Below are 24,409 nucleotides of genomic sequence, written 5' to 3'. Positions count from 1 at the left end.
AAAGCCTCTGCCTTCGGCTCGGGTCATGATCCCAGGGTCCTGGGATCAAGCCCCGCATTGGGCTCTCTGCTCAGCAGGGAGCCTGCTTCCTCCTCTCTCTCTGCCTGTCTCTTTGTCCACTTGTGATCTCTCTGTCAAATAAATAAATAAAATCCTTAAAAAATTTTTTTTAATTAAAAAAAAAAGACAGGAGTGGGGAATTGAAACAAAGACAATACATCAAAGAGTATCTGAGAACTTCTGAGAATTGATAAAAACTATCGGTCCACAGATAAGAACCCAACCTGTCTCAAGCAAGATAATTAACAAGAGATCCACACCTAGATACAACAGGGTGAACTTGTAAAATAACAAAAACTAAGAAACAATTTTAAATACACTAGAAGAAATATTACCTCCAAAAATGCCATAATCAGGTTGGTAGCTGACTTCCCAATACCAACTACAGAACGATCTCTAATGTGCTCGGAGAAACAGAACTCAATCTGAACACACACTTCTACATCCAGCAATAACTTTCAAGGATGAGTAAAAAATACACTTTCAGAAAACAAAAACAGGGATTTAGCCATTATCAAACTGTGATCCCAGATGGTAAAATTAAGAGGTGAGGAATGAAAAAAAAAAGTGGTAAAAGTATGGATAACTCTGTATAAAGTAACAGGCACGCAGCTGCTGCTGACAACGGTGGTGCTCACTGGTGGGATTATATCAGCAACCGAAGTTCATGGCATCATATGAATTGGTGAGGGCTGGGGTGAATGACTGGGATTCAAGTTCTGTGGTCCTCATATTGTCCAGAAGTGAAAGGATAGTGACCCATTTTATACTTTGATAAGTTTGCAAAGTGAAATTTACAAGGTAACCACAAAAGAAATAAAAACCCATTAACCTCCAATTTAAGTAGAGAAAATGGGAAAATGAGAGTAACAAGTCCAAAAGAAGGCAAGAAAGGAGAAAAAAATGGAAGAGAAAGTACAAAATAAAATAATGAAAAATAAATCCAAATATGTGTTACACTAATATAAATGTTGCTGTCCTACAGCGACAGGTCATGTAAAATGATTCAACCTTTTTGGAAAGAGTTTGGAGGTTTCTACACTAAAGTTAAACATTCTGATACCCTACTATGGAGAAATCCTAATTCCTATTAGGATACCAATTAGCAAAAAACTCTTGTGTACACCAGGAGACATTTACAACAAAGCTATAAACAACACTACTGTCCATCAATATTAAAAGGAATAACAAGTTATGACTTTCCATGCCTTCTAGGACATACAGTCATTCATATTCTACTTATTGGCCTGGGTAACACATATCCAGGGTAATACTGGGAAATACGCTTGCAATTTACCATTGCCCTTAAAGTGTACCTGCACACTTTCATACACACTTGTGTGTATTCTATAATTGCACAATAAAGAAAAAGATAACTGAGAAGCAGAGAACTGTCCAAGGCTGCAACGCCTGTGAGCACTAGGGCCATAAGTAGGAAAGGTCTGCGTGACTCTCAATCTCAGCAACTTAACCGTTCTTCCAAAAAATAACATCGAATACTACCAGCATCGATCCACTAGAAACCAGTGCTACACAAACAAATGCAAGCCCACAGTTTCTGTCAAGATCCTTACCAGGACCCCTAGTTTTCAGTGCCAATCCCAAATGCCAGCTTCGCCCCACCTCCCATCACATCCTCCTCAGGCCTGGCGGAAAGCCTCATCTCAGAGAGCAAGACTGAGGCAACTCTGGCCGAAAGGCCATCCTCATCACCACAGAACATTATCTGTAGCTACGAGAAATGAAGAACCCTCGAGTTACCAACAGAATGCCCCAAGTGCAGCATATGCACAAAAGGGATGCCAGCAAGCCACCACCACAAAGCTGAATGTGCCTTGGAAAGTCTGCTTATCCAGAAAACTTCCCTCAGGACTGCTCTTTGCTCCAGACTATGATCCAGGACTATTTCCCATGCTCCGAGTATGTTCACTGTCTCCTACCATGGGTGCTCATCCAATCCTAAAATATGCCAGGATATTTCTATCCTAGAAAGTGTTCCTAGTACACTGTGTCTGTAAATAAGACCAGGACAGATCTGGAATTTAAAAAGGCAAACTTGAGGCTCAATGAATGAATCTATGCACAGGTTAGATGAAAGGTCTTATCTCATGGGAATTTTCTACCAAATTCTCCCTACCCTTGATATCCCGTTATAATTACAGACGACTCAGAAGTTTCAAAGACGAAACTCTGGGTAAAGGATTTCTAAAGTAGGTATAATATAATATTAGGGAAGGCAAATGCAAACACAGGATTTCTAGGGAGCATATGCTAAGTCTGAGCAACATGTGCTCACCACAAACATGTTTGTGGCAGTATGGTAATTCCCCAAACAACCTGAAAATTAGTGGTGTGAGTCAAAGACACACAAAAGTTTTTACTGAGATAGCATTAGATTTTCTAATGACTTTGTGATCCATTACTGCTCTAACAGTGCTCTTGGAAATATACCACTTATTGGTGTCCAAACAAAACAGTTGTTAGTTGTCCTATCTGCTTTTCCAAAAAGTGGGCTAATTAATAAAGTGGCTGCATTAACTCAAGTTATATTGAATATGAAAAGTAAAAGGGAAAAAGGAACTCTCTGAGGGAAAAAAAAAAGACAAAGAGTCACCCCAACATACATAAATGAATCTGCTTGGGGCGCCTGGGTGGCTCAGTGGGTTAAAGCCTCTGCCTTCGGCTCAGGTCATGATCCCAGGGTTCTGGGATCGAGCCCCGCATCGGGCTCTCTGCTCGTCAGGGAGCCTGCTTCCTCCTCTCTCTCTCTGCCTGCTTCTCTGCCTACTTGTGATCTCTGTCTGTCAAATAAATAAATAAAATCTTTAAAAAAAAAAAATAAATGAATCTGCTGATTTTCAGTCAAGATCAAAGAGAAGAATCAGGCACCTACCTGCCTCAATCAGAGAAGCATGCAACTCCTAATCTTAGGGTGATGGGTTCAGGCCCCCATTGGGTGTAGAAATTACTTAAAATCAAAATTTTAAAAAAGAAAAAGAAAGATCAAAGTTAAGAATCAAAGGGTAAGAACACAGTAAAAAAGGATGGGGGGAGCATGTAAGAACAGAAGAGTAGCTGATCACTGGGGAAACCTGGTTACAAAAGTTCCTTTGGCATCAAACCCATCTGGTTCAATGGGAGTAAGATTGATAGGGCTGTGCTGGACATACCTAGAGTCAATTAGAAGAGAGTTGCCCGAGTTCACCTACAAATTAAATGAAGTCTATGGCTTGCTCAAGGCAGAGTTCACAGGGTCAAAGTCCAGATAACTAGGCTACAAAAAAAAGAAAAAAAAAAAACCAAAACTAGCTGCTCACATTCTCATTTCCCAGCCGTTCCAGTCCAATAAAATCTAGCTATGTCATTGATATGGAGAACAAACAATCCTTGTTTATAAGAAGAAAAAATTTAACTTACCCCAAACCAGAAGAGGGTAGAGGAGAGGGAAAACAATGGACACACACTTAGAAATATAGAATTTATTTATATTCACTGTAAGACAGTTTCACATCTTGTACATGGTTACCGGAAGAGAGACAATACTGAGTTTAACACGGCATTACATTGCCATCGAACATTGCTTATGCTGTGTGAGTCGGGAAACACTTATTTCCCCTTTAAAAAATTTAAGGCTCAGTTTCCAAAAGGTAATTTTTCCACTTATTTTTCTGTTTAAGAAACTGGGAACATTCTGAAAGAAACCTCAAAGCGGTGGAGGGTGAGGGGCAGCACACACCTGGCTCACTCAGACCCCCGCTGAAGACAACCTGACCTGTTGTTGTAAAGGGCTCCTCCTGTTTGAAAATACGTTTCAGTACAACATCAAATCAGGAGATAGGAGAGGCACTAGATATAGATCTTTAGTGTACAAACAAGGAAAACTTAAAACTTTATCAGCAGTTGCCAGCTAAAAGGATTTATTCAAAATTCACCTACCTATAAATGCACACACACAGTAACCTGCACACACTTTTCTTTGGTACAGCTGACCAAATTGAAGTTCACCTCTAACACACTAGTAAAAAAAATATTTACATTTGCTTTCAACTTTTAGATCAAGTGGCCACAAATCTGTCCCTTCTCCTAAAGAACATCGCCCATTTTTCTTTTCAACCTTGCAGTAGAAGGTAACCATGGAGGAGACCTTGAACTGATGCGTGATCCCGCTGTTCAAGGGACTGAAGGGGGAGGTGAGGGGAGAAGGAGTGAGAAAATTAATCACGAAGAGAGCATGGGGGATTTTTTTTTTGAGAAACACAGTGAGTTCTAAAAGTGTCTGAGAAGCACTTTTTCCCTGCATTAAGTATTTCATTTGATTAACGATGACATCATCATTTTACAAAAGGCAGGATCTGTTTAAACTCAGTAAACTACCTTACACTTCATGAAGCTACTGCTATAGCAACAACAAAAGCCAAAACACCCCTTCCCCCACCGTTGGGTTCTGCTTCTGGCATAAAGAGGTAGAGACAATCCATCCTGTAGAAAAGATTAACAACAGCAAATAAACAAAAACAGTAAAACAAAACAATACTCCACTCCCTCGCCAAAAAAACCCAAAACATTCAATTTCTAAGGGCTGGTTCTGGGAAGCCAAACTTGACGACCAGGGTAGCACTGAGTCCGATTCAGAGAGACCCGTTGCCCACAAGCATCTTGCTGTAATTCTTCTGCTGCTCCTCCTTGAAGGTGTCCTTCACCTTTGCTCTCTTCAGCCCTCCATCCCTGGAATTAAAAAGGCAAATAAATAAAAGATACAGACCCAACAGTGAGTTAAAAAGCATGAGCAGCTAATACCCAGTTGTGCCACGACACTTAAATGGCAATGGGCCAAAGAACGCAGGCTTTGAAAGCAGAAAGACCCAGGTTTCAGTCTCTGCTCTACCACACACCACAGCGTAGTACTTTGGGGAAGGAGCAATCCCTCTGATGCTTGACTAGCATATAGAATAAAAAAGTCAGGGGCGCCTGGGTGACCCAGTCAGTTAAGTGACCGACTCTTGATTTTGGCTCAAATCGTGACCTCAGAGTCAGGAGATCAAACCCCGCATCGGGCTCTGCACCAGGCACGGAGCCTCCTTGAGTCTCTCCCTCTGCCTCCACCCCCAGCCTCTCTCTCTCTCAAAAAAATAAGTTAAAGAAATAAACAAAATACAGAACAATATCTCCCTTCACTTTCTTTTTAGAATTTGGGGTTGCTATACTCATATTTGGACTTTATATTAAAACTAGGATTGTTTACCTCTCCTTTCCCCCAAGGAAAGCAAAGTATGGTTTTCTTTCATCTAATCAACTTACGTCAACTAGAAAATCACCTGGAACACTTAAAATATACACACAAGTAATGGTGAGGGGACTGTACGTATATGGGTAAATTACTTAAATATAGATGGGTTAATCACTATTCATATCTAATCCTATGTCTACCAAGTTGTATTTTCATTCAAAGCACTACATATTTCAAGTATTTATAATCTTCCATATTCCAAAACAGACTCCGAATAAAAACAAACAACAAAATCACAAATTGCACTGAAGCAGTGGTTAGTGCACATGTAAGCAGCATTCCTTAATGCAGAGCCTGTGGACCTTTGAGCTCTGTCCAGAGTGGTAAAAACAGCGCTGCCTGGGTTATAAGGACTCTGCATACCTTTCCTTCTTCGGACAACACAAAGAAACAACAAAGTGGAAGCTCTGGGAGGAGACTGGATTTTAAGGGGGCACAATTTCTCTCCTAAGCTAATGTCTTTGATTTTGAACTCCTGGGGCGCATGAACAGTGAATTTGCTTACTTCATACCGTGCCTGTTTAATTTTAACCCAGCTAAGCACGAATGTTTACCAAGCGCTCTCTGATGATGACGAATGCATCACAGGTTAGCCCATGAACTCAATGCCATGAAGAGAGAACTTGACCGACAAACAAACGCCTGCCTGAACCAAATCCAGACTCAAATCCAGGACACAGCCCACAACAAGTCCTCGACTTGGAATAGACTGAGTTCCACACATCTTCCAGGGGCTCAGCTGGAGGAAATTTCCTTGAAACAAGGTTATAAATTGTTGTTAGCTCCCCAGAATTATCCCCCAAAGCCTCCTTTATCCAAAAGAGCTACCTCTAACTATTCACTGCATTTATGTGAATTCTGAATAGTAAGAACTAAGTGGGAGAGGGAGAGGCAGAAGAAAGGCCATTCTTTCTTTCCTAAGGTCCAGGCCAAAACTGACCAAAAAGCAACATTTGCCCCAAGCATCCTGACATTATTTTGAGGCAACTCTCCTAAGCACGGAGAAAACACACTGCTCTGAGCACCCCAACTGTGCCGTAACCCTTCTAGAGACTTTAAAGTTTTGCCCAATTCCCCTTTGCAATGGCAGCAGATTTGAGTTCCTAAGGAGACCAGCAGCCATATATATAAGGCTGTTTAAGATGATACAGTCGAGTTCCCATTTAATCTAGAAAAAAAATTCATACCCAGTGTGTGAATGACACATACACCTAAAAAGTCAGTGAGTCTTTTTTGTTTTTTTTTTTTTAAAGAAGAAGCTAGGTAATTAAAAGTAATCATCTATAACAAAATTGCATACGGCCCAATAAAAGGGAATTGAAAAATTCTGAGGGTCATTTTTTTTAGGATTTTTTTTTTTAAGGATTATACTTATTTATTTGAGGGAGAGAGCGCACAAGTGGGGATGAGGGGTGGTGGGCAGAGGGAAAGGGAGAAACAGACTCCCCGCTGAGCAGGAAGCCTGACATGGGGCTCATCCCAAGACCCTGAGATCATAACCTGAACCGAAGGCAAATGCTTAACCCACTGAGCCACCCAGGCACCCCCTAAGGATGCTTTCTGACAGATTTTGTTTAAGCCAGTCTGAATGAGATCTGTCCTGTGGCTGACTTGGCTAGGCTATTATCTTTCAAGGATTTCTTCCTCTCTTTGGTGTCTGAGGCTACTGTTCCAAAGCTCCAAGATTTTCATATGGCTTCAGGGCAGAAGCAGGGCTGAGAAGTCAGGTGAGAAAAAGCAGAGTAAAGAAATGAAAACAATGAGCAGGAAAGAGGAAGCCAGATGCAGAGTGAACTTGGCTCACGAGGGCATTTATAAGCTAGGACCTGTGTAAGCCTGTCATTTCAGGATGCTGTGGTATCCGTAATTTAGTTTCCCGTATTTCGGCTTAGGTAGTGTGATACAAATGTTAGTTCCAACCTCTCTTGACCCTCATCCTGACCTCAGGGCCAGCCAGGTGGCCGTTAATCAAGAACTCCCACCCCGGGGGGTCCACCAGGCATGGAATTAGAGACCACCCTGCACAGCTGCCGCTCTAAGGTGCAGCTGTCTTTGTTTCCTATCAACTTCCTAAACCTTGTTAATTCACACAAGGAATTTTAGAAAATGGTTTTCACTACAGAAATTAGTGGCTTCCTAATTAGCATCATGGATGCCAGAAGCAAGTTTCCTGGGTGAAATGGGTTGTACTCAAGATGCATGAATGGAGGGCACCTGGGTGGCTCAGTCAGTTAAGTGTCTGCCTTCGGCTGGGGTCATGATCCCAGGGTCCTGGGGTCCAGTCCCACATCGTGCTCCTTGCTCAGCGGGGAGCCTGCTTCTCCCTCTGCCTCTGCTTTCCTCTCCCACTGCTTGTGTGAGTTCTCTCTCTGACAAATTAATAAACAAAATCTTAAAAAAAAAAAAAAGGTATATGAATGGATAAAATATTCTGGAGACATCCCCCAGCCTTGCATAAAGAAGTATAAGAATCCAGCTAGCAGGACGCCTGGGTGGCTCAGTCAGTGAAGCATCTGCCTTCGACTCAGGTCATGATCCAGCATCCTGGGATCGAGCCCCACACTGGGCTCCCTGCTCAGCGGGAAGCCTGCTTCCCCCTCTGCCCCTTCCCCTGCTTGTGTTCGAAATCTTTCTCTCTTTCTGACAAATAAATAAATAAAATCTTAAAAAAAAAAAAGAATCCAGCTAGTCCTTATTAGTTCTTATTCCAGAAGTTTAATTTCTGAGCAGTCCTGGGTCCCTCTGCAGGTTCAGGAGTTCGTGGTTGAACAGGCTGACAGCCTGACTCAGCCAAATCCTGCTCCGAGAACGTGACTCTAAGTGCCTCCAGTGAACTCTTCATGTGAAGTGTTTTGAAAACACCAAAAAAAATAAAAATTCTAGAAAAACTATTCTCAGATATTAATTTTAATGTCATAATTCTATGATAAAATCTAGATTGATAAAGCTGCTTCAAAGGTTTATGTTCCAAAGGAGAAAATGAAAGAACAACATCTAGTCAGGGACAACTGGTTTTACTATGTCATAGGCACTTTTATTGATACACATGAGAATCGATATTTTTTTATGAGCACAAGTGGTAGGAATCAGTTTAGAAAACACGTGTTTGATATCCATGGACAAAGCATAGTGTTCTTTCTGACATTTGCACAGCAGATGGTGCCCTTGGAGGAGGAGCATTACAGGAGATGGAAGTCTGAAGATTCAGATTGGAAAGGGAAGATTCCCATCCCCACAAAAGTTCCCATTCCTACCCCCACTCAAAAGCTTTTCCTTGGACTTAAGGGCTCTTTGAAATTGGTCTTGGTTACACAGGGTGTTAAGTTAGGCTGCTGACTTCCCTCTCCTTCTATTCCTGGATCTACATATTCCCTTTATAGCGATGGTTGTTAACTAAACAGCCCTTAAGATTTTCTAAAATACAATTCCAATAATCTTTTTATTCAAATTGTGTTGCATTCAGGCCAAAGGACCACAGTCCAGTTACTGGGTCGTTTCTTTCAAAACATGAGGTGGAGGGTGCCTGGTTGGCTCAGTCCAAAGAGCATATGACTCTTGATCTGGGGGTTAGGGTTAGGGTTAGGGTTAGAATAGTTTTTCTAGAATTTTTATTTTTAATATGAAGAAAGTGAAGTAAATTCCAGAGTGTTTTCATGATTCTTCTACATTCATATCACTCATTATGGAAGAAAAATGAGAAGGAAGACTTGGATCTTAACTCCCTAGAATGCTTTCTTTCCGTGTGCCATATATCTTTAGGACAGTTTGAAATAGGTCTCACTATAGAATTTGGGCGTGTTTTTCCCTATCTGAGTGCTTCCTTGGATACAAAGGCTGGTTAACTGTGCTCTGTCTCTCATTTAAAAATGGCTAAGTGACCATCACGGCCCTTTGGGAATTGTATACAGACTTTTGGTTACTGTATTCAGAAAAAAATTGTGAAATGTTAAAAAAATATTGCAAAATCATAAAACATCAATGTTTTGAAATGAATTTACTTTCTTCATATTAAAGTGAAAATTCTGGAGGGATTGTTCTCAGATATTAATTTTAATGTCAGCATTTTGTGGTGAAATTTGGATTGGTAGGGCTGATTTGGAGATTTATGTTTTGAGGGAGAAAGTGAAAGAGCAACATCTAGTTAGGGATAACTGGTCAACTAGTTGACAGGGCCACAGCTGCTAATTACAAAACAAAAAATAAAGATATTTGCAATGCAAGTCTTTGAGAAGGGCTTGTATCCAGAAGTTAGAGAAAACTCCTTCAACTCAGTAGGAAAAGTGAAAATCTCTGTATAATAATAAGTATTTGAACAGACACTTCATGAAAAACTAATTCCAAATGGACCAGAACATAAGAAAGGATGCTCATCTTCATTAATCATCGTGGAAATGTAGTTAAAATAATTAAATTAGATATACTTGAGAAAAAAATAGAGGCAAAAAATAGAGAAAAAAAAAAGAAAAAAAGGAGAAGAAGAAAAAGAAAAGCAAACACTAGAAACCTAGTCCACTTCTTCAGAGTAGGAGCTGAAGCAGCAATATTGCTCCTGCTCCTGAGGTACTACAATTTACTCACCGCCTGAAGAAGTCAGAAGCTACAAGAAACCTTGGCTGGGAAAGGAGAGAGCTTACAGAACAGGATCTACTGTTTTTCCCCTAGACCTAGAGGGCACTCACTTTCCTCCAAATCAAGAGCTTAATTCAAGAATCAACTGACAAGTCCTTTAGCTTGACTGGAGAGGTCGTTCTACAAGCATATTTATATGTAAAATTTTCCCAGGCTATAGGATTAATATCTATGCACTACACTGTATATAAATTATTCCTCAAAAAAAATTAGTTAAAAATCATAACATAAGAGTAATTCTCCAGCTGAAGTAACTTTGGGGGCAAGAAAGGAGCCTCCTCTAGGGGACAGCATTCATAAGCCTCAAGAATTTCACTAGGAAATAACAGTGACAGACACAGTAATATAGGGCTGTTTTGGGGCTCCTGTTGGAGACGAAGACTTACATCTTCAAAGCAGAAGACTTACATCTTCAAAGCAGAAGACTTGAATGAAATCTAAGGTTGCTTCAATTTCCCTATTACAAATAAGGGAATCCTATTTTAAAATATACTTTGGGGGTGCCTGGGGGCTCAGTGGCTTAATTGTCTGACTCTACATCTCCTCTCAGGTCATGATTTCAGGATCATGGGATCAAGCCCCCTTGTGGGGGCTCTGCGTGGGATTCTCTTCTTCTCCCTCTGTCTCTCCCCCTTGCTTACATGCTCTCTCTCTCTGTGTCTAAAATAAATATATAAATCTTAAAGAAGAAAAAAAAAAAAAAAAAAAAAAAAAAAAAACACCAAAAAAAGATAAACAGGGGGACTTAATAAACTTACAGGATCTGAAAGTATGATTCATCTCCCATTATAATGTAGGTAGAGTTACCCCTCACTAATACAGACTAAAAGTATATGCACTTCCCCAAATTCACATAGTGAAGACCTAACCCCCAGTATGATGGTATTTGGAGATGGAACCCTTGGGAAGTAATTGGGTTCAGAGGAGGCCTTAAGAGCAGTCACTAATCTTCAAGGTAGGACTAGTGCCCCTATAAGAAGAGACACCTGTGAGCCTGCTGTCTTCTCTCCCGCCTCTCCCCAAATTCACACAAAGGCAAGAAGGTGGCCATTTGCCAGCCAAAAGGGAGAGAGAGTCCTGACCAGAAAGCGACCTTGCTGACACCCTGATCTCAGGCTACTAGCCTTCAGAACTATGAGAAAATACATTTCTGTTGTTTAAGCTGCTGGGGCTGTGGTAGTTTGTTACGGCAGCCCAAGCTGACTAATACACTCACCTACACACAGCTTTCCTCAAACAAAAAATTAAATCCAAAGTTCCCATAACTAAAATATTTCACTTATTTCCTTTCAAGTCTTTAAGTTTTCTTCAACAGAGTCACAGCGAGCATTAAGTATGAACAAGCTCATACAGGGCCCCTTGCTCCCAGGGCCCATTCCCCACCCCCAAATCCATTCTCACTTTCTTCTTCAGCAAAATAACCCACTGTTTTAGCTAGACATAGGGCCTTCCGGAACAAAGATGGCATTCACCAGCCTTCTTATCACATAACTTGAGGTCGAGCCAAGAGGTGGAAGTGACATGCCCAGCACCCATCCCGGGCTCTTAAAGAGACGGCTTGGCCCCTACTGTCATTCCTTCCTGCAAGCCATTTTCTCCACGTGGAGTAGCACTGGAGCAGGCGTCCGGGCCCCTGTGGCGGAGGCACACGGAGGGTCGGAGAACACGGAAGGACCTGTTACACCAGCCTGCACTGCCCTTGTTTAAGCAAGAGGGGCAAACCTCTACCTTCTCCAAGCCATCGCCCTTTTACGTAAACCACTGTCACTTTCAGCTAAACCTCTGGCTAACCAGTACAATCAATGACATTATTGAAAGTGATTTTTTAATAAAAAGAAAATGATAATACTTCTGAAAATGTCTTACCAGGGAAGCTCAGTCAACCCTCCTTGCACAGCAATGGCGGACTTAACCCTGTTAGCAAACTGGACGGCGTCTTCTCCTTCCTGGGGAAAAGACAGTTACCAGCACATGGTGGGAATAGAGTTTTCAAATAATTCTTTTTTTTTTTTTTAAGATTTTATTTGTTTATTTGACAGAGAGAGATCACAAGTAGACAGAGAGGCAGGCAGAGAGAGATAAAGAGAGGGAAGCAGGCTCCCTGCTGAGCAGAGAGCCCGATGCAGGGCTCGATCCCAGGACCCTGAGATCATGACCTGAGCTGAAGGCAGCGGCTTAAACCACTGAGCCATCCAGGCGCGCCTCAAATAATTCTTGAATAAACATATCATAGTCTTCAGATTTGTTTTAAAATGTAAGATTCAGGGGCACCTGGTGTCTCAGTCGGTTCAGCGTCTGACTCTTGCTTTCAGCTTAGGTCATGATCTCAGGGTGGTGTGATCAAGTCCCACATCAGGCTTCACACTGGGCATGACACCTGCTTAAGAGAATCTCTCTCCCTCTTCCCCTCTCCCCGACATGTGCATGTCCTTGCGCTCTTTCTGTCTCTTTTTTAAAAAGTAAGATTCACATTTTAGCTCAGCACTGTTCTCAATCATAGCAAATATCATTTGTTCTATCAAGAAAATGAAGTACTGTATTGTTTAATTTGTATCTCTCACATACATATATTTATTATACCCTTTATTAGTCTTCTCTAACATACAATATTCCGTAATATCTGTAGGTTCACTAAACCAACAGCAACTATAAAAACAATTATGGAAAAGAGTCTCTGAATACAAAATAGCCTGATTTGAAGAAACCTGAATACATTTTTTTTTCTTTAAATGACCCATTTGCTGAGAAAGCAGAAAGGAAGTCCATCTCTAGCTAATGGGGTAAGGGAGGCACCCAGGATTTTACGTAAGTTTTCTCGCCATGATCTGACTGGATAAAGCACCAAAGACCAGTTGCTACCTATAGATAGATACCTCTCTGGTCATGGGGGGCATGTACCACACGTCACAGACGATGGCCCAGCTGGTCATCATCCGAAGCAGGTAGCTCACCATGTTGTACTTACTACTGTTCCAAAATGCATCCCCAAACTGAGGATTATACTGAGAAAAAAAGAAAAGAAAATACATCCCAGTTATGAACGAAGTGGTGGCCTCTCTTATCTGTATCAGTGGTTCCAAGATGACAAGCCAAACATCTCTATCAGACCCCCAGAGAAAGAGAAGCTACTTTGTTTGACAGAAGGGATTGAAGTAGTAAACCAGGCCAGCTAACTCCTCTGACCCGAACCCCAGAGTGCTGCAAGAGGGTTATCCCCCCGAGTCCGAAAGATCTGTCTCCCCACTTAACTGAAGGTGGGCAAAAGTAGGCACCATAACTGTTTTGCTTATTACTCACTGTGTCTTCATTACTCAATATGAAGCCAGGCACCCTATCCCCTGGGACCTGTCTGTACACATATCCATAGATAGAGAAATATCCAGCAAAGAGGGCAAAATGTAAACAGTTGGTGAATCTGAGTAACGAGTACACAAAGGCCTTGAGGAAGACCTTATACACAAGAGGTCTTTAGAATTCGCTGTTGGCTAAATAGCTAATATAATGACATCACAATTTTTCCGCCGACCAACTGTGTGACTTGGAGGCAGATTATATGACGTCTCTGAGACTCGGTTTACAAACTGAGAAAGTTTAAAGTTGTGGTTTCTAAACATTCTGGCTTAGCAGAAAATTATAAATCATTTTCTTCAAATTACATCTAACGCAGAATGCAATTATGTAAAACAGATTTGAAAAAAGAAAAGATAGATATAGAGAAAAGGGAACGGTGGGGGGGATGTAAATCAGTACAGTCACTAGAGAAAACAGTGTGAGTCCTCAAAAAATCAAAAATGGAACTACCACATGATCCAGCAATCCTGCTTTGGGGTATATAGCCAGTGGAAATGAAAACAAGATCTTGAAGAGATATCTATACCCCCACGTCATTGCAGCATAGTATTCATAAGAACCAAGATCTGGAAACAGCCTACGTGTCTGCCAACAGATGAACCGGGAAGGGAGACGTAGTGTATACACAATGGAATGCTACTGAGCCTCGAGAAAGAAGGAAATGCTGACATTCGTGACAATAGATGGACCTTGAAAGCACCATGCTAATCATGTAACTCAGAGAAAGGTAAGTTCTCTGTAGTATCATTTATATGCAGAGTCTGAAAGAGCTAAGCTGACAGAAACAGAGACTAGGACGGTGGTTCCCCGGGGCCCAGGAGGAGAGCGGACGAGGTGGAGGAGCCGGGGAGATGCTGGTTGAAGGGCACAAACTTTCCGTTCTAAGGTAAATGAGTTCTGGGGACCTAATGCACAGCATGGTGACTATAGTTAGAAACACTTGATTATACACTTGAACGTTGCTAAGAGAACAGCTCTTAAATGTTCTCGCCGTAACAAAGAAATAGTAATTATGTGATCTGACGGAGGTGTTCGCTAAAACTCTGGTGGCGGCAAGCACTTTGCAGTTCGTAAGTGTATCAAGCCAACATATGGTATACTATGAATTTACACGATGTTACGTGTCAATGTATTTCAGTAAAGCTCGGGCAGGGAGAACAGTATACAAGTGCTTGTTATTCTTTCAGATTTTAAGGTTGAAATTATACCAAAATAAAGTTACGGAGTCACTGCCCTTTTGGGGGGGCCAGGAAGGGGCATCTGTTTTACCTTAATTGCAACTGGATGTATGGTTCCTCCAATTTCAAAGCTTCCCTTTTTAAACATCATGACTGAAGTGTTGTTGATGCAAGTCCCTGCAGAGCAGTGGAAAGGAGGTGGTGAATATTTTTAAAGGTGGGTTTTTTAAACAAATTTTATTTTATTTTGTTTTATTTTATTTTGTTTTGTTTTGTTTTGTTTTATCTGAGAGAGAGTCAGTGAGAACGAGAGAACACAAGCAGGGGCGGAGGCAGAGGGAGAAGCAGGCTCCCCACTGAGCAGGGAGCCCGATGTGGGGCTCAATCCCAGAACCTGGGTTCATGACCCGAGCCAAAGGCAGACACTTAACTGACTGAGCCACCCAGGCATCCCTCAAATTTTAAAAAGGAATTATTTTGATATAAAATAATCTAAAATATTCAAATCATAGCAAAATCATAGTGTACTATCATTTAGTGAAACAGATCAATCCCTGCTTAAGGAAGTAATTCAACAACTCTACACAAGTTTTCGTAACAAAATTTTACTTTGTTATTAAATGCTCTAGAGATAGAACTTCAGCATAATAGGTGACGATCTCAATACTTTAAAATAAGGATCTTTGAGGGGCGCCTGGGTGGCTCAGTGGATTAAGCCGCTGCCTTCGGCTCAGGTCATGGTCTCAGGGTCCTGGGATCGAGCCCCACATCCGCCTCAGCATCCCTGCTGAGCGGAGAGCCTACTTCCCCCTCTCTCTCTGCCTGACTCTCTGCCTACTTGTGATCTCTCTGTCAAATAAATAAATAAAATCTTAAAAAATAATAATAATAATAAGGATCTTTGAGGGGCCCCTGGGTGGCTCAGTCAGTTAAGCGTCTGCGTTAGGCTCAGGTCATGATCCCAGGGTTCTGGAATCAAGCCACACAACAGGCTGCCTGCCCAGCCAGAAGTCTGTTCTTCCCTCTCCTCCCACTTGTGCTCTCACTATCTCTCTCTCTCAAATAAATAAATAAAATCTTTTACAAATAAAAAATAAAAATAAGGACTTTTGAAAAATTATGAACAATACCTGTCCAAGTTCATTACACAGAAATGAGTTTTAAGATCAAAAAGGCACCATGACTTCCAAAAACAAAAACAAGAACAAAACACCATGACTTCCATCGAATGTCAAAAGGAAGCAAGGGATTACCAGCCCAGAGAAGGGCAGCTCATTCCTAGGGGACGGCAGAGATCTGGACCAAGAATGCCAATCCAGAACAACCCAAGTCCTCTCACGCTTTTCATGCCAGTTGTTGTCAACTAAGGCTTGGTCGGCAGCCACCCTTCCTTACCTTCAGGAAAGATTAATATGGGTAGTTTTTTCTTATCAGCAATGTGTTCTTTCAGTCTGTGAAGAAAAACAACAGGTCAAAATGCCACCTTCATAAAGGTAGAGGTTCAGTCCTCGTTGGTCTTCCCCACATTCTACCAGCACAAATATAATTGTACAGCAAGAAGGAGGGAAAAATAAGACATAATTAAAGGAAATCAACTCAAACTGGCCCTTTTCAAAAAAGCCAAAGGTCATCTGTACTATTTCAGTTGCTCCCGTGTCACAGCTAGCCAACTTCAGTGCCTTCTGCCGACTCCTAACAAAGGATTTGAGGTCATCACTGACATGGGCTCCGGGGCCCCCATGTCAGGAGGGTTGTGTCCTTTTCCATGTACTTATATGTTTGTCATCTGAAAATGGGAATACCGATTGCTGGACCAGTCGGCCTCATGGCCATTAAGTACACAGAAACTCCTTAAATCAGTAGGCTCAGCTCTCCTCTGACACGGACACCATAAAGCTGAGAAGGGGCTTCCGCCTTGAGTCCTGCCTTCCGTGGGCCAGCCCTGGATTTCCAACTGCTCTCCAGGCGCTGGAAGGCTCAGAGAGAGACTTAGAGCCGCCAGTGTCCCACTCAATGCTAAATACTCTCCAAGTGGGGAATAGTTTCACTGACCTTAAACAGATTTCAACAAGGACTTTTCATTTTACTCTGAAAAGTAGGGCACGCCTTCATGTTTCTAGAAGCAATAAACCACAGGACCTTCAGTTAAAGGCCTCAGACAAAAAGCTGTTTCCCAATAAAAGCTTCTGGTAGCTCATCTCTATTCCAAATCCTCAAGCCTCCTTCTGTTTCATAAAGAGCTTTAGCTCTATCTGTCTCTAGATGGACTTAAGTGAGAAGGGACTTCTGGCAAGAAATCAGCCAACTCTTTACTCAGCAAAACAGGTACGAATTATTTAACTTTCAAGGTAGTAATTTTTAATTCTGAAAACTCAGTGACTGGGCTATACCCAAGCCATAGCAACACAAACGCATGGGCCTTCTAATCTCATACTTCCTGCTATGACTACAGGCTTAAAATTTTTAAGAAAGTAGCTAGGACAGGTGATTCAGCAGAAAAAGCTAACCACAAATAAAACTCCACATATTTTAGGTTTAATCCTTAGTACTGCTCTGCCCTCTTTGGCAGGAAGGCCAAGATTTATCAGATTTTATGCTACCCCAAAGGATACTGAGTATCCTTTGTCACTGCTTTACCTCTTAGTGACCAAGTGTCGATCCTTCATTTCTGAGCGTTCAAACCAGACATGTGGACAAGCCTTGACCATAGCTCTCTGAATAATTCCCATCAATCCACCATGGACCTGACCGACCTAAAATACCATGAGACAAAAAGAAACATGTAAAGACACACCTAGGCAAGGAAAGTTTTTTTTTGTTTTTTTGTTTTGTTTTGTTTTTTTAAGTACCAGTAAGTTCCTATTCCCCATGAAGAAAAAAGACTGGCCTTCTTCTACTGACTGAAGTTCTTAGTCTAATCAAAGGGCGTGAATGGCCAAACATAAGCACAAAGTCTTCTTTAGTAGCACCTTTGAATTTGAAGCTTAAAATACCCTAGCTTGAAAAAGTAGAAGTCTTCCAACTTAGTTAAGATAATAGAAAGGCAAATTAAAACTACCCTGAAATACCACTTCTCACTCATTACACTGAAAAGTACTCAAAAGTTTAACACTACAATGCACTCTGAGCCCAGGCTGTGGAAATCAGCACCCCGCACCCGGGGGGCTCTGCAGGACTCTTGGTTCTGACTCAGGTCTTGATCTCAGGGTCCTGAGATCGAGCTGGGTATGGAGCTGGCTTAAGGTTATCTCTCCCTCTGCCTCTGCCCAGCAACCCCCCACCCTGCCCTGCTGGCACCCTATCTCTCCCACAAAAGAATGGAAGGGAAGGGAAGGGAAGGGAAGGGAAGGGAAGAGAAGGGAAGGAAAGAAGGAAAGAAAGAAGAAAGGGAGGGATGAAGGGAGGGAGAAAATGGCACTTATTCCTTGCTTGGGATGGGGGAGATTCTAACACCCACAGAAGGAAATTTGGCAATACCTATCAAAACTACATAAACATTTATCCTTCAACTCAGTAATTCCACTTCTGGGAATTTACCCTGAAGATATACCTCCGAAAAATGAAAATACATACGCACAAGGTTTTAACTGTAACAGTATTTGTAATTTCAAGATATTGGGAACCATCTAAATGCCAAACCTAAGAAATCAGATGAATGAACAATGCTACACACACAGAACAGAGTGCCATGTGCTGGGAAAGGACCGGGGTTGATCTCTACGACTGATCAGGAGTGATTTCCCAGAGATACTGGGCTGGGGTTTTCTTTGGTTGGGGTTTAATTTTTTTTTATTTGTGTATAGTTGGCACACAACATTACCCTAGTTTCAGGTATACAGCGCAGCAACTGAACATCTCTATCCACCATGCTAAGCTCACCACTCTGGCAATACCACTAAGTGAAAGACGCAAATGCCAAAGAGCAAATATAGTATACTGCCCTTTGTGTGAAACAGAAAGGGAAATATATACATATATTTATTTCTACAAAAAGAGAAGAAGTCCAAAGCAGTGAAGTTGGAAATCTACAAGAGTAGGAGGGAACAGGCAGAATGGAGGTGGGCGGAAAGGACACTGTTATGAGAGACCCTTATTGTTTAGTTTTGACATTTGGAAGCTCTCCAACAGTAAATCAGCAAGGACGGGACTAGCAAACCCAAAGCAAACCAAAACAAATGAACCCGACTGTATTTCAAATGAATAAAAGAGCAACACTGAAGGAAGGGGGGAAAAATCTAAGAAATGTATAGAGATGGTATTTGACCATAGACCCCCCAACTTTCTTCAAGGAGAACTGCTAAATACCCTGTTGTTGTTTTTTTTTTTTTTTTTTACAACATTTGGTTTTGGAGTAAAATAAGAGAAGCAATTCTGAAACAATTTTAGATGTATCAGAGGATCAAGAAAATAGGCAAATATGTCAGTACTGCTGGGAACCAGGGTATTCACTATGAGTAAAGGGAGATATAGATATGGACTGGGGGAAAGCAAGAAAGAACCCTGTGGATTACATGAACTGATACAGACCCAAATTTCCGAAATTATATTAATGTTAGAAATAAATACTTAATATCATTAAAAATAGACATACTTTACACACATTTTTATGTAGAGAGAGAGAAAGCCAGCACATGAGAATGCAGATGGAGCCAACAGAGCAAAATCCGACAGGGAAACGTGAATAAAGGCATGTGAATGTTTATTATTACAACTTCTCTATGACTTAGCAAATACTTCTAATTTTTTTTTAAAAAGTAGAAGTCTTTGTTTAGGAGGAAAAAGACTCTAAAAAGCCACCGAGAAGAGATCTTGAATATTGTTCAGATATATAGTTTATGCTTAGCCAAAAGAGACCCGTGTGACCTCTGGAGGTCAGCAGTACAGGCTCCTCCCACGTCTGCCCTCTCCAGCCTTGGATTTAAACCTGAACTGGCTTTCCTTGTCTCTCACTCCACCCACTGGAAAGTTAGCAGGGGCTATTTTTTTCTAAACTCTGGCTAGTATAACTGCAGTCACACATAATCAAAAAGCATAGAAAATTCCAACAGAATTCTGAGGGCTCAGTCACCCTGGAGTTGTATTCAACTTTTTGTTGACCAGGACACAGAATGAATATGGTCCCAGAAACAGAAAATTGTAATTTGGCAAGTTGGTTAAAATGCCTAAACCTCTGCTTTCTCATCTGTAACAAAATATCACCCTGAATCTCGCTGGATTACGGGGAGGTCACACACAATGTATGTGAGAGTGCTTGTCCACATAAATGAAGGGAATTACTATATGCACCCAGAATGGTGCCGGGTGTATGTAAGGATCCTACCAAGGACTGTTAACAGGACGGTCCGTGAGTGGGCTTTTAAATAAAATTGTGCTTGTATGACACATGTGAATGTCACTGTTCTTCTTAAGAAAGGGTACATACTAACATACTATTAACTGATTCCTAACCCAAAAAAGGTTAAGAACTACCAATTCCCATAAGCCTTTTCCTAGAAGTAGAGCTTCCTTGGATTCAGAATGGGCTCCACAACTTAGACAAAATAATGGATAAAATGTGGTTGCCCAAGAAATATCTATCTGAACTTATTATTTTAGACGAATTAACATTCTGGCAATAAATTAAGAGCTTTTACAAAGGCTTTCAAATCCCCTCAGTGACTAAGAAAGGCAACATAGTATATATATTTGTCTCTCTTGCTTGATCTTCACTAAAAAGTCTGATTTTTTTTTCAGTTGTATATGACTCCCTGAAGGAAGACACAACAAATTGGCTGGTAAGGGATTTGCACAGCTCTAAGGAGGAAGACTTTAACGTCTCCAAGTGTTATTTATTAAACATTGCAGGGATCTTAGAGAAAAGAGAATCAACCTTGCAAAGTCCTCTCAAACTCAAGTATGTCTACATTTCAGGAAGTCAAAATTTTTACTACCTTTTTGTAAATTTATTTTTTATTTTTTAAAGATTTTTTTTAACTTTTAAGTCATCTCCACACCTAACGTAGGGCTCAAGCTCACAACCCCAGGATCGAGAGTCGCATGCTCCACTGATGAGCCAGCCAGGAGCCCCAGACTTTCTACTACCTTAGATATAATGGCTTAATGGCTCCTTTCCTTCTTTTCTTGCACACGTAGTGTTCGTTTCATGTACTCCACAACTTACACAGCTACGGCAGAATAACCCAGTCACTTTCTATATAAAAGTCTCTAACGTGTGCCAAAATAAATTAAAAGTCTGAACAACCCACAAAAGATGCAATTACTTGAACGGTCACTGAGCTGCTCTTACCATGGCATAGCATCCATCCGTGGTCAAGATCAAGACATCTATTGGGGAAGTGTGGTTGGCAACACAAATGCCCCCCTTCTGGGGTCTGTACTGCCTGTAATTACAAACAACGGTAAAAAAAAATAAACCTGGAGAATTGTCATTACTTTGCAGAACAGCTTCCACAGATTCATCCTATTTTGCTTTAAAAAGGACATTAAAAAAATACAGTTTCCAAGGATATGGTCCCATCTTAAAAAGGTTACCTCCAGGCAGTGTGATGCGAGAGGGGTAAGAGTCCAGGAAAAGGGGCCAGTGACTTGCCCTTTACATTTATTTACATTTTTTTGTAATTGTCCATTTTCCTTTTATAATGAAAAAGGATGATTTAAAAATCTTCGACTGAGTTATAAAGATTCCATAAATTTAATATTGTGATATACAAGTTTCAAGTACTTTTACAAGTACTCAAGTACTTCCCTACGACTGCAGTCTTCGTAAGAATCACCTTTCGTAGCCCCACAGTGACCTACAGAGTTGACTTACTGTAGTTTCCTCCCTCCCATCCCCTTAAACAGAGGTTGGCAAACTTCTCCTATTGAGGGCCAGATAACAAGTATCTGAGGTTTTGCAAACCAGCCAATCCCTGTCAAAACTACCTGACTCTGCTGTTTTGACACAAAGGCAGTCACAGACAATATATAAATGAATGAGCATGGCTATGTTCCAATAAAACTTTATTCACAAAAAAACAGATGGCAGGCTGCATTTGGCCTCTAGGCCCGTAGTTCAGTTGCCGACCTCTGTCCTAGAGTTCAACCAGTATTCGACACTAATGAAGCAAAGCAGTCTTCATTGGCCCAATACAGAAAAGAAAGAGAACCAAATGCGTAACAACTTTAGCATGCTTTCCTTAAAATTAGAAGAAATTCTATACATAATAAGTTGTGAACTCTCTATGTAATTAAAACACCTTTTCTATAGATAGTATCTTTTTTTTTTTTAAAGATTTTATTTATTTATTTCACAGAGAGAGATCACAAGTAGGCAGAGAGGCAGGCAGAGAGAGAGAGAGAGAGGAGGAAGCAGGTTCTCCGATGAGCAGAGAGCCCGATGCGGGACTCGATCCCAGGACCCTGAGATCATGACCTGAGCCGAAGGCAGCGGCTTAACCCACTGAGCCACCCAGGCGCCCCTAGATAGTATCTCTTTTAACCACAGTTCTACCAAAGCATTTTCTTCTACTCCTCATCCCCAAAACTCACAGCTCAAAGACCAAATCATGTAATTTTAGAAACTTAAGGGGCCTTTTATGTTGGTAACACATGGTAAGGCCAAAGAAGATAATGTCTCCCTTCCACAAATGAGGCAGAAAGATCCAGTCAACAAAAAAAGAGAGGCTTTTCTAGAACTTTTAAAACAACGAAGTTAAAGGTAAAAAGAATACAAGTGAGTTAACAGAAAAGTAATTCAAAAGCAATCAAAGTTACTTCCGTCGGCTAATAACTTCAGTCAGGTACCATTGTCCTCTACTGTTGTGGGTGAGGGAAGCAGACTGCGGTAATCTGGCTTCAGGCTCAGTTATGGAACATCGGGATGGCGGGACTGAGGCTAGGAAGCAGGCCTCAAGGGCTAACGGTCCGCCCTCCTTCCCCCCACACTGCAGGCCTGTCTACGGCCTCACTTTTTAACCAAAAGACCCAGCTCACAACCTGACTCTACCACAAACTAGTCATGTGACCTCAGCCAGCCAGTCCCGGAGCTTCCCCTGTTCACCTACACGACAGGACAGCAGTGCCTGCCCAGGCGGACGACCGAGGAGAAGCACGAGCCTGGCCTGCACCCCAGAAATGCCCAATTATCAAGGGTCATTACATTATTATGTGGTTCCTTCAGCAAATGGATGGCTTTTTTTAAAAGTGTTTCATGGGGGCGCCTGGGTGGCTCAGTGGGTTAAGCTTCTGCCTTCGGCTCAGGTCGTAGTCTCGGGGTCCTGGAATCGAGTCCCGCGTTGGGCTCTCTGCTCGGCGGGAGCCTGCTTCCCCCTCTCTCTCTGCCTGCCTCTGCCTGCTTGTGATCTCTGTCCGTCAAGTAAATAAATAAAAATCTTTAAAAAAAATAAAATAAAATTGTTTCAGGCAAGACTGTTACGTCTGTGACGCTCTAAGCAGCAGGGACGAACATACTGGAAGTACGCTGACTTCACCTGTTTCTTCTGGGTTTAGGGACAGAAGGCAGATGGGAGCCCGCAGACACTCACTTGTTGTGGTAACGAATGGAGCCGGAGAGCGCTCGCACACAGATGCGGCAGCAGGTCAGGTGGACCAGCTCACTCAGCCAATTTTTGAGGCTGAAAGAAAGAGAAAATGGTTTGTGGTAGGCACTCCTAGGAAACAAAACAATAAAACCCTCGATGTGCTCCTTCCAGCAGCCTGTGTTCCTAAACACACACACCATTCACTTCTTAAAGTCGCACTGAGTTGTTTAGGACAAAACTCCAATGGAAAATAGCTCCCACCCAACGAGACTACCAGGACAGATCCCTGAGCATGAGAAGCTGAGGCTTCTTCGGTCTCAGCCCAGTGAGCCCAACCACGTGTTTCCTTTCCCGCCTTCATTTCCCCCTTGAGGAAGAATTTTTCACCAGGTACACGGAAGTGTGATGGCAAATCCAATACAAACTATGGACATGAAAGAGGCCAAATTTTAATAAGTGTGCCAAGGCCATACATTTCATGCAATACGTAGGGATCAAATATTCTTCTTGTGGACACCGCTAAAGGAAGGGACCATCCTATTTATGGCTGAGTGGATGGGAACTTTTCACCTGCTGTCTGGCAGCTGCCCAACCAGTGTGGTTCCTATAACCAACAAGCTGATCCCAATGAAAGCCAAGGTAACCCTGAAAAAGACAAGGTAATGCAAAAGTTAATTGCACGGTAAGGGGCCAAGGGAAATAACGGTTCATAAATCACGAAACTGAAAATAAGTTCTACCCCAACACACTACGGAATACGGTGCTGACAGTAAAAGAACGGAGTAAATCTATAGATTCTGACATGGAAGAACAGTCCTGGTACAATCTGAGAGGGAAAAAAGCAAAATAAATTTCAAAATAACATGTAGAGTATGATAGCATTTTTCAAAATAATACCAAGCACAACATACAGGTGTATACAGAAGGCCTAGAAACTTACTTACTCACAAAACTCTCAAACTCAATCATGTAATCCTCCCAGGGTTAAACAGGCTTGTGAAAAGGATAAATGAAAACATTAGCCCTTTTGCTTTTCTGAATTATTTTGTCTTTAAATATACTCATATTAACTTCTTGAATAATATAAGAAAAAATTTTTATATTGTATGAAGGACTCATGTTGAAAAGTAGTTACCTTACTTTGTCCAGGATACACTGGTGGGCATAGTATGATTGTAACTATCTTCCAAAGGTCTAAAAATAACTTGCTCTTCTGTGTTTTTTAATGATGGGGGGAGATACAATTCAAATTTTTCTCAAAATTTGTGACATCTATGAGAACTCTCACATTGGCTTACTTAAATGGGAAACCAGAAGTTTTTATTTTTTATTTGCTCTAAATTTAAAATTTAGTGCAAATAGCAGGAAAAGCCCTTTCATAA

General features: G+C 41.5%; 1 protein-coding gene across 3 annotated transcripts in view; it reads right to left on the bottom strand.

The window, feature by feature from the left end:
- Nucleotides 1-3,524: 3,524 nt before the first annotated feature.
- Nucleotides 3,525-24,409, bottom strand: part of GPAT3 (glycerol-3-phosphate acyltransferase 3) — a 67,633-nt gene continuing 46,748 nt past the window's right edge. For all 3 annotated transcript variants that reach the window (XM_047719747.1, XM_047719748.1, XM_047719749.1), the window contains exons 5-13: nt 23,598-23,672; nt 23,031-23,120; nt 20,792-20,885; nt 17,143-17,258; nt 15,901-15,956; nt 14,597-14,682; nt 12,850-12,978; nt 11,843-11,922; nt 3,525-4,785 (exon numbers count right to left, since the gene is read on the bottom strand). In XM_047719747.1, coding sequence (XP_047575703.1) covers nt 4,689-4,785; nt 11,843-11,922; nt 12,850-12,978; nt 14,597-14,682; nt 15,901-15,956; nt 17,143-17,258; nt 20,792-20,885; nt 23,031-23,120; nt 23,598-23,672 — 823 coding nt within the window. In that variant the 3' untranslated portion in view covers nt 3,525-4,688. The remainder of the gene's footprint in view (nt 4,786-11,842; nt 11,923-12,849; nt 12,979-14,596; nt 14,683-15,900; nt 15,957-17,142; nt 17,259-20,791; nt 20,886-23,030; nt 23,121-23,597; nt 23,673-24,409) is intronic.

Source organism: Lutra lutra, chromosome 2, assembly GCF_902655055.1.
Source record: "Lutra lutra chromosome 2, mLutLut1.2, whole genome shotgun sequence".
NCBI classification, from domain to species: domain Eukaryota; kingdom Metazoa; phylum Chordata; class Mammalia; order Carnivora; family Mustelidae; genus Lutra; species Lutra lutra.
This window is presented reverse-complemented; position numbering and strand designations above follow the sequence as displayed.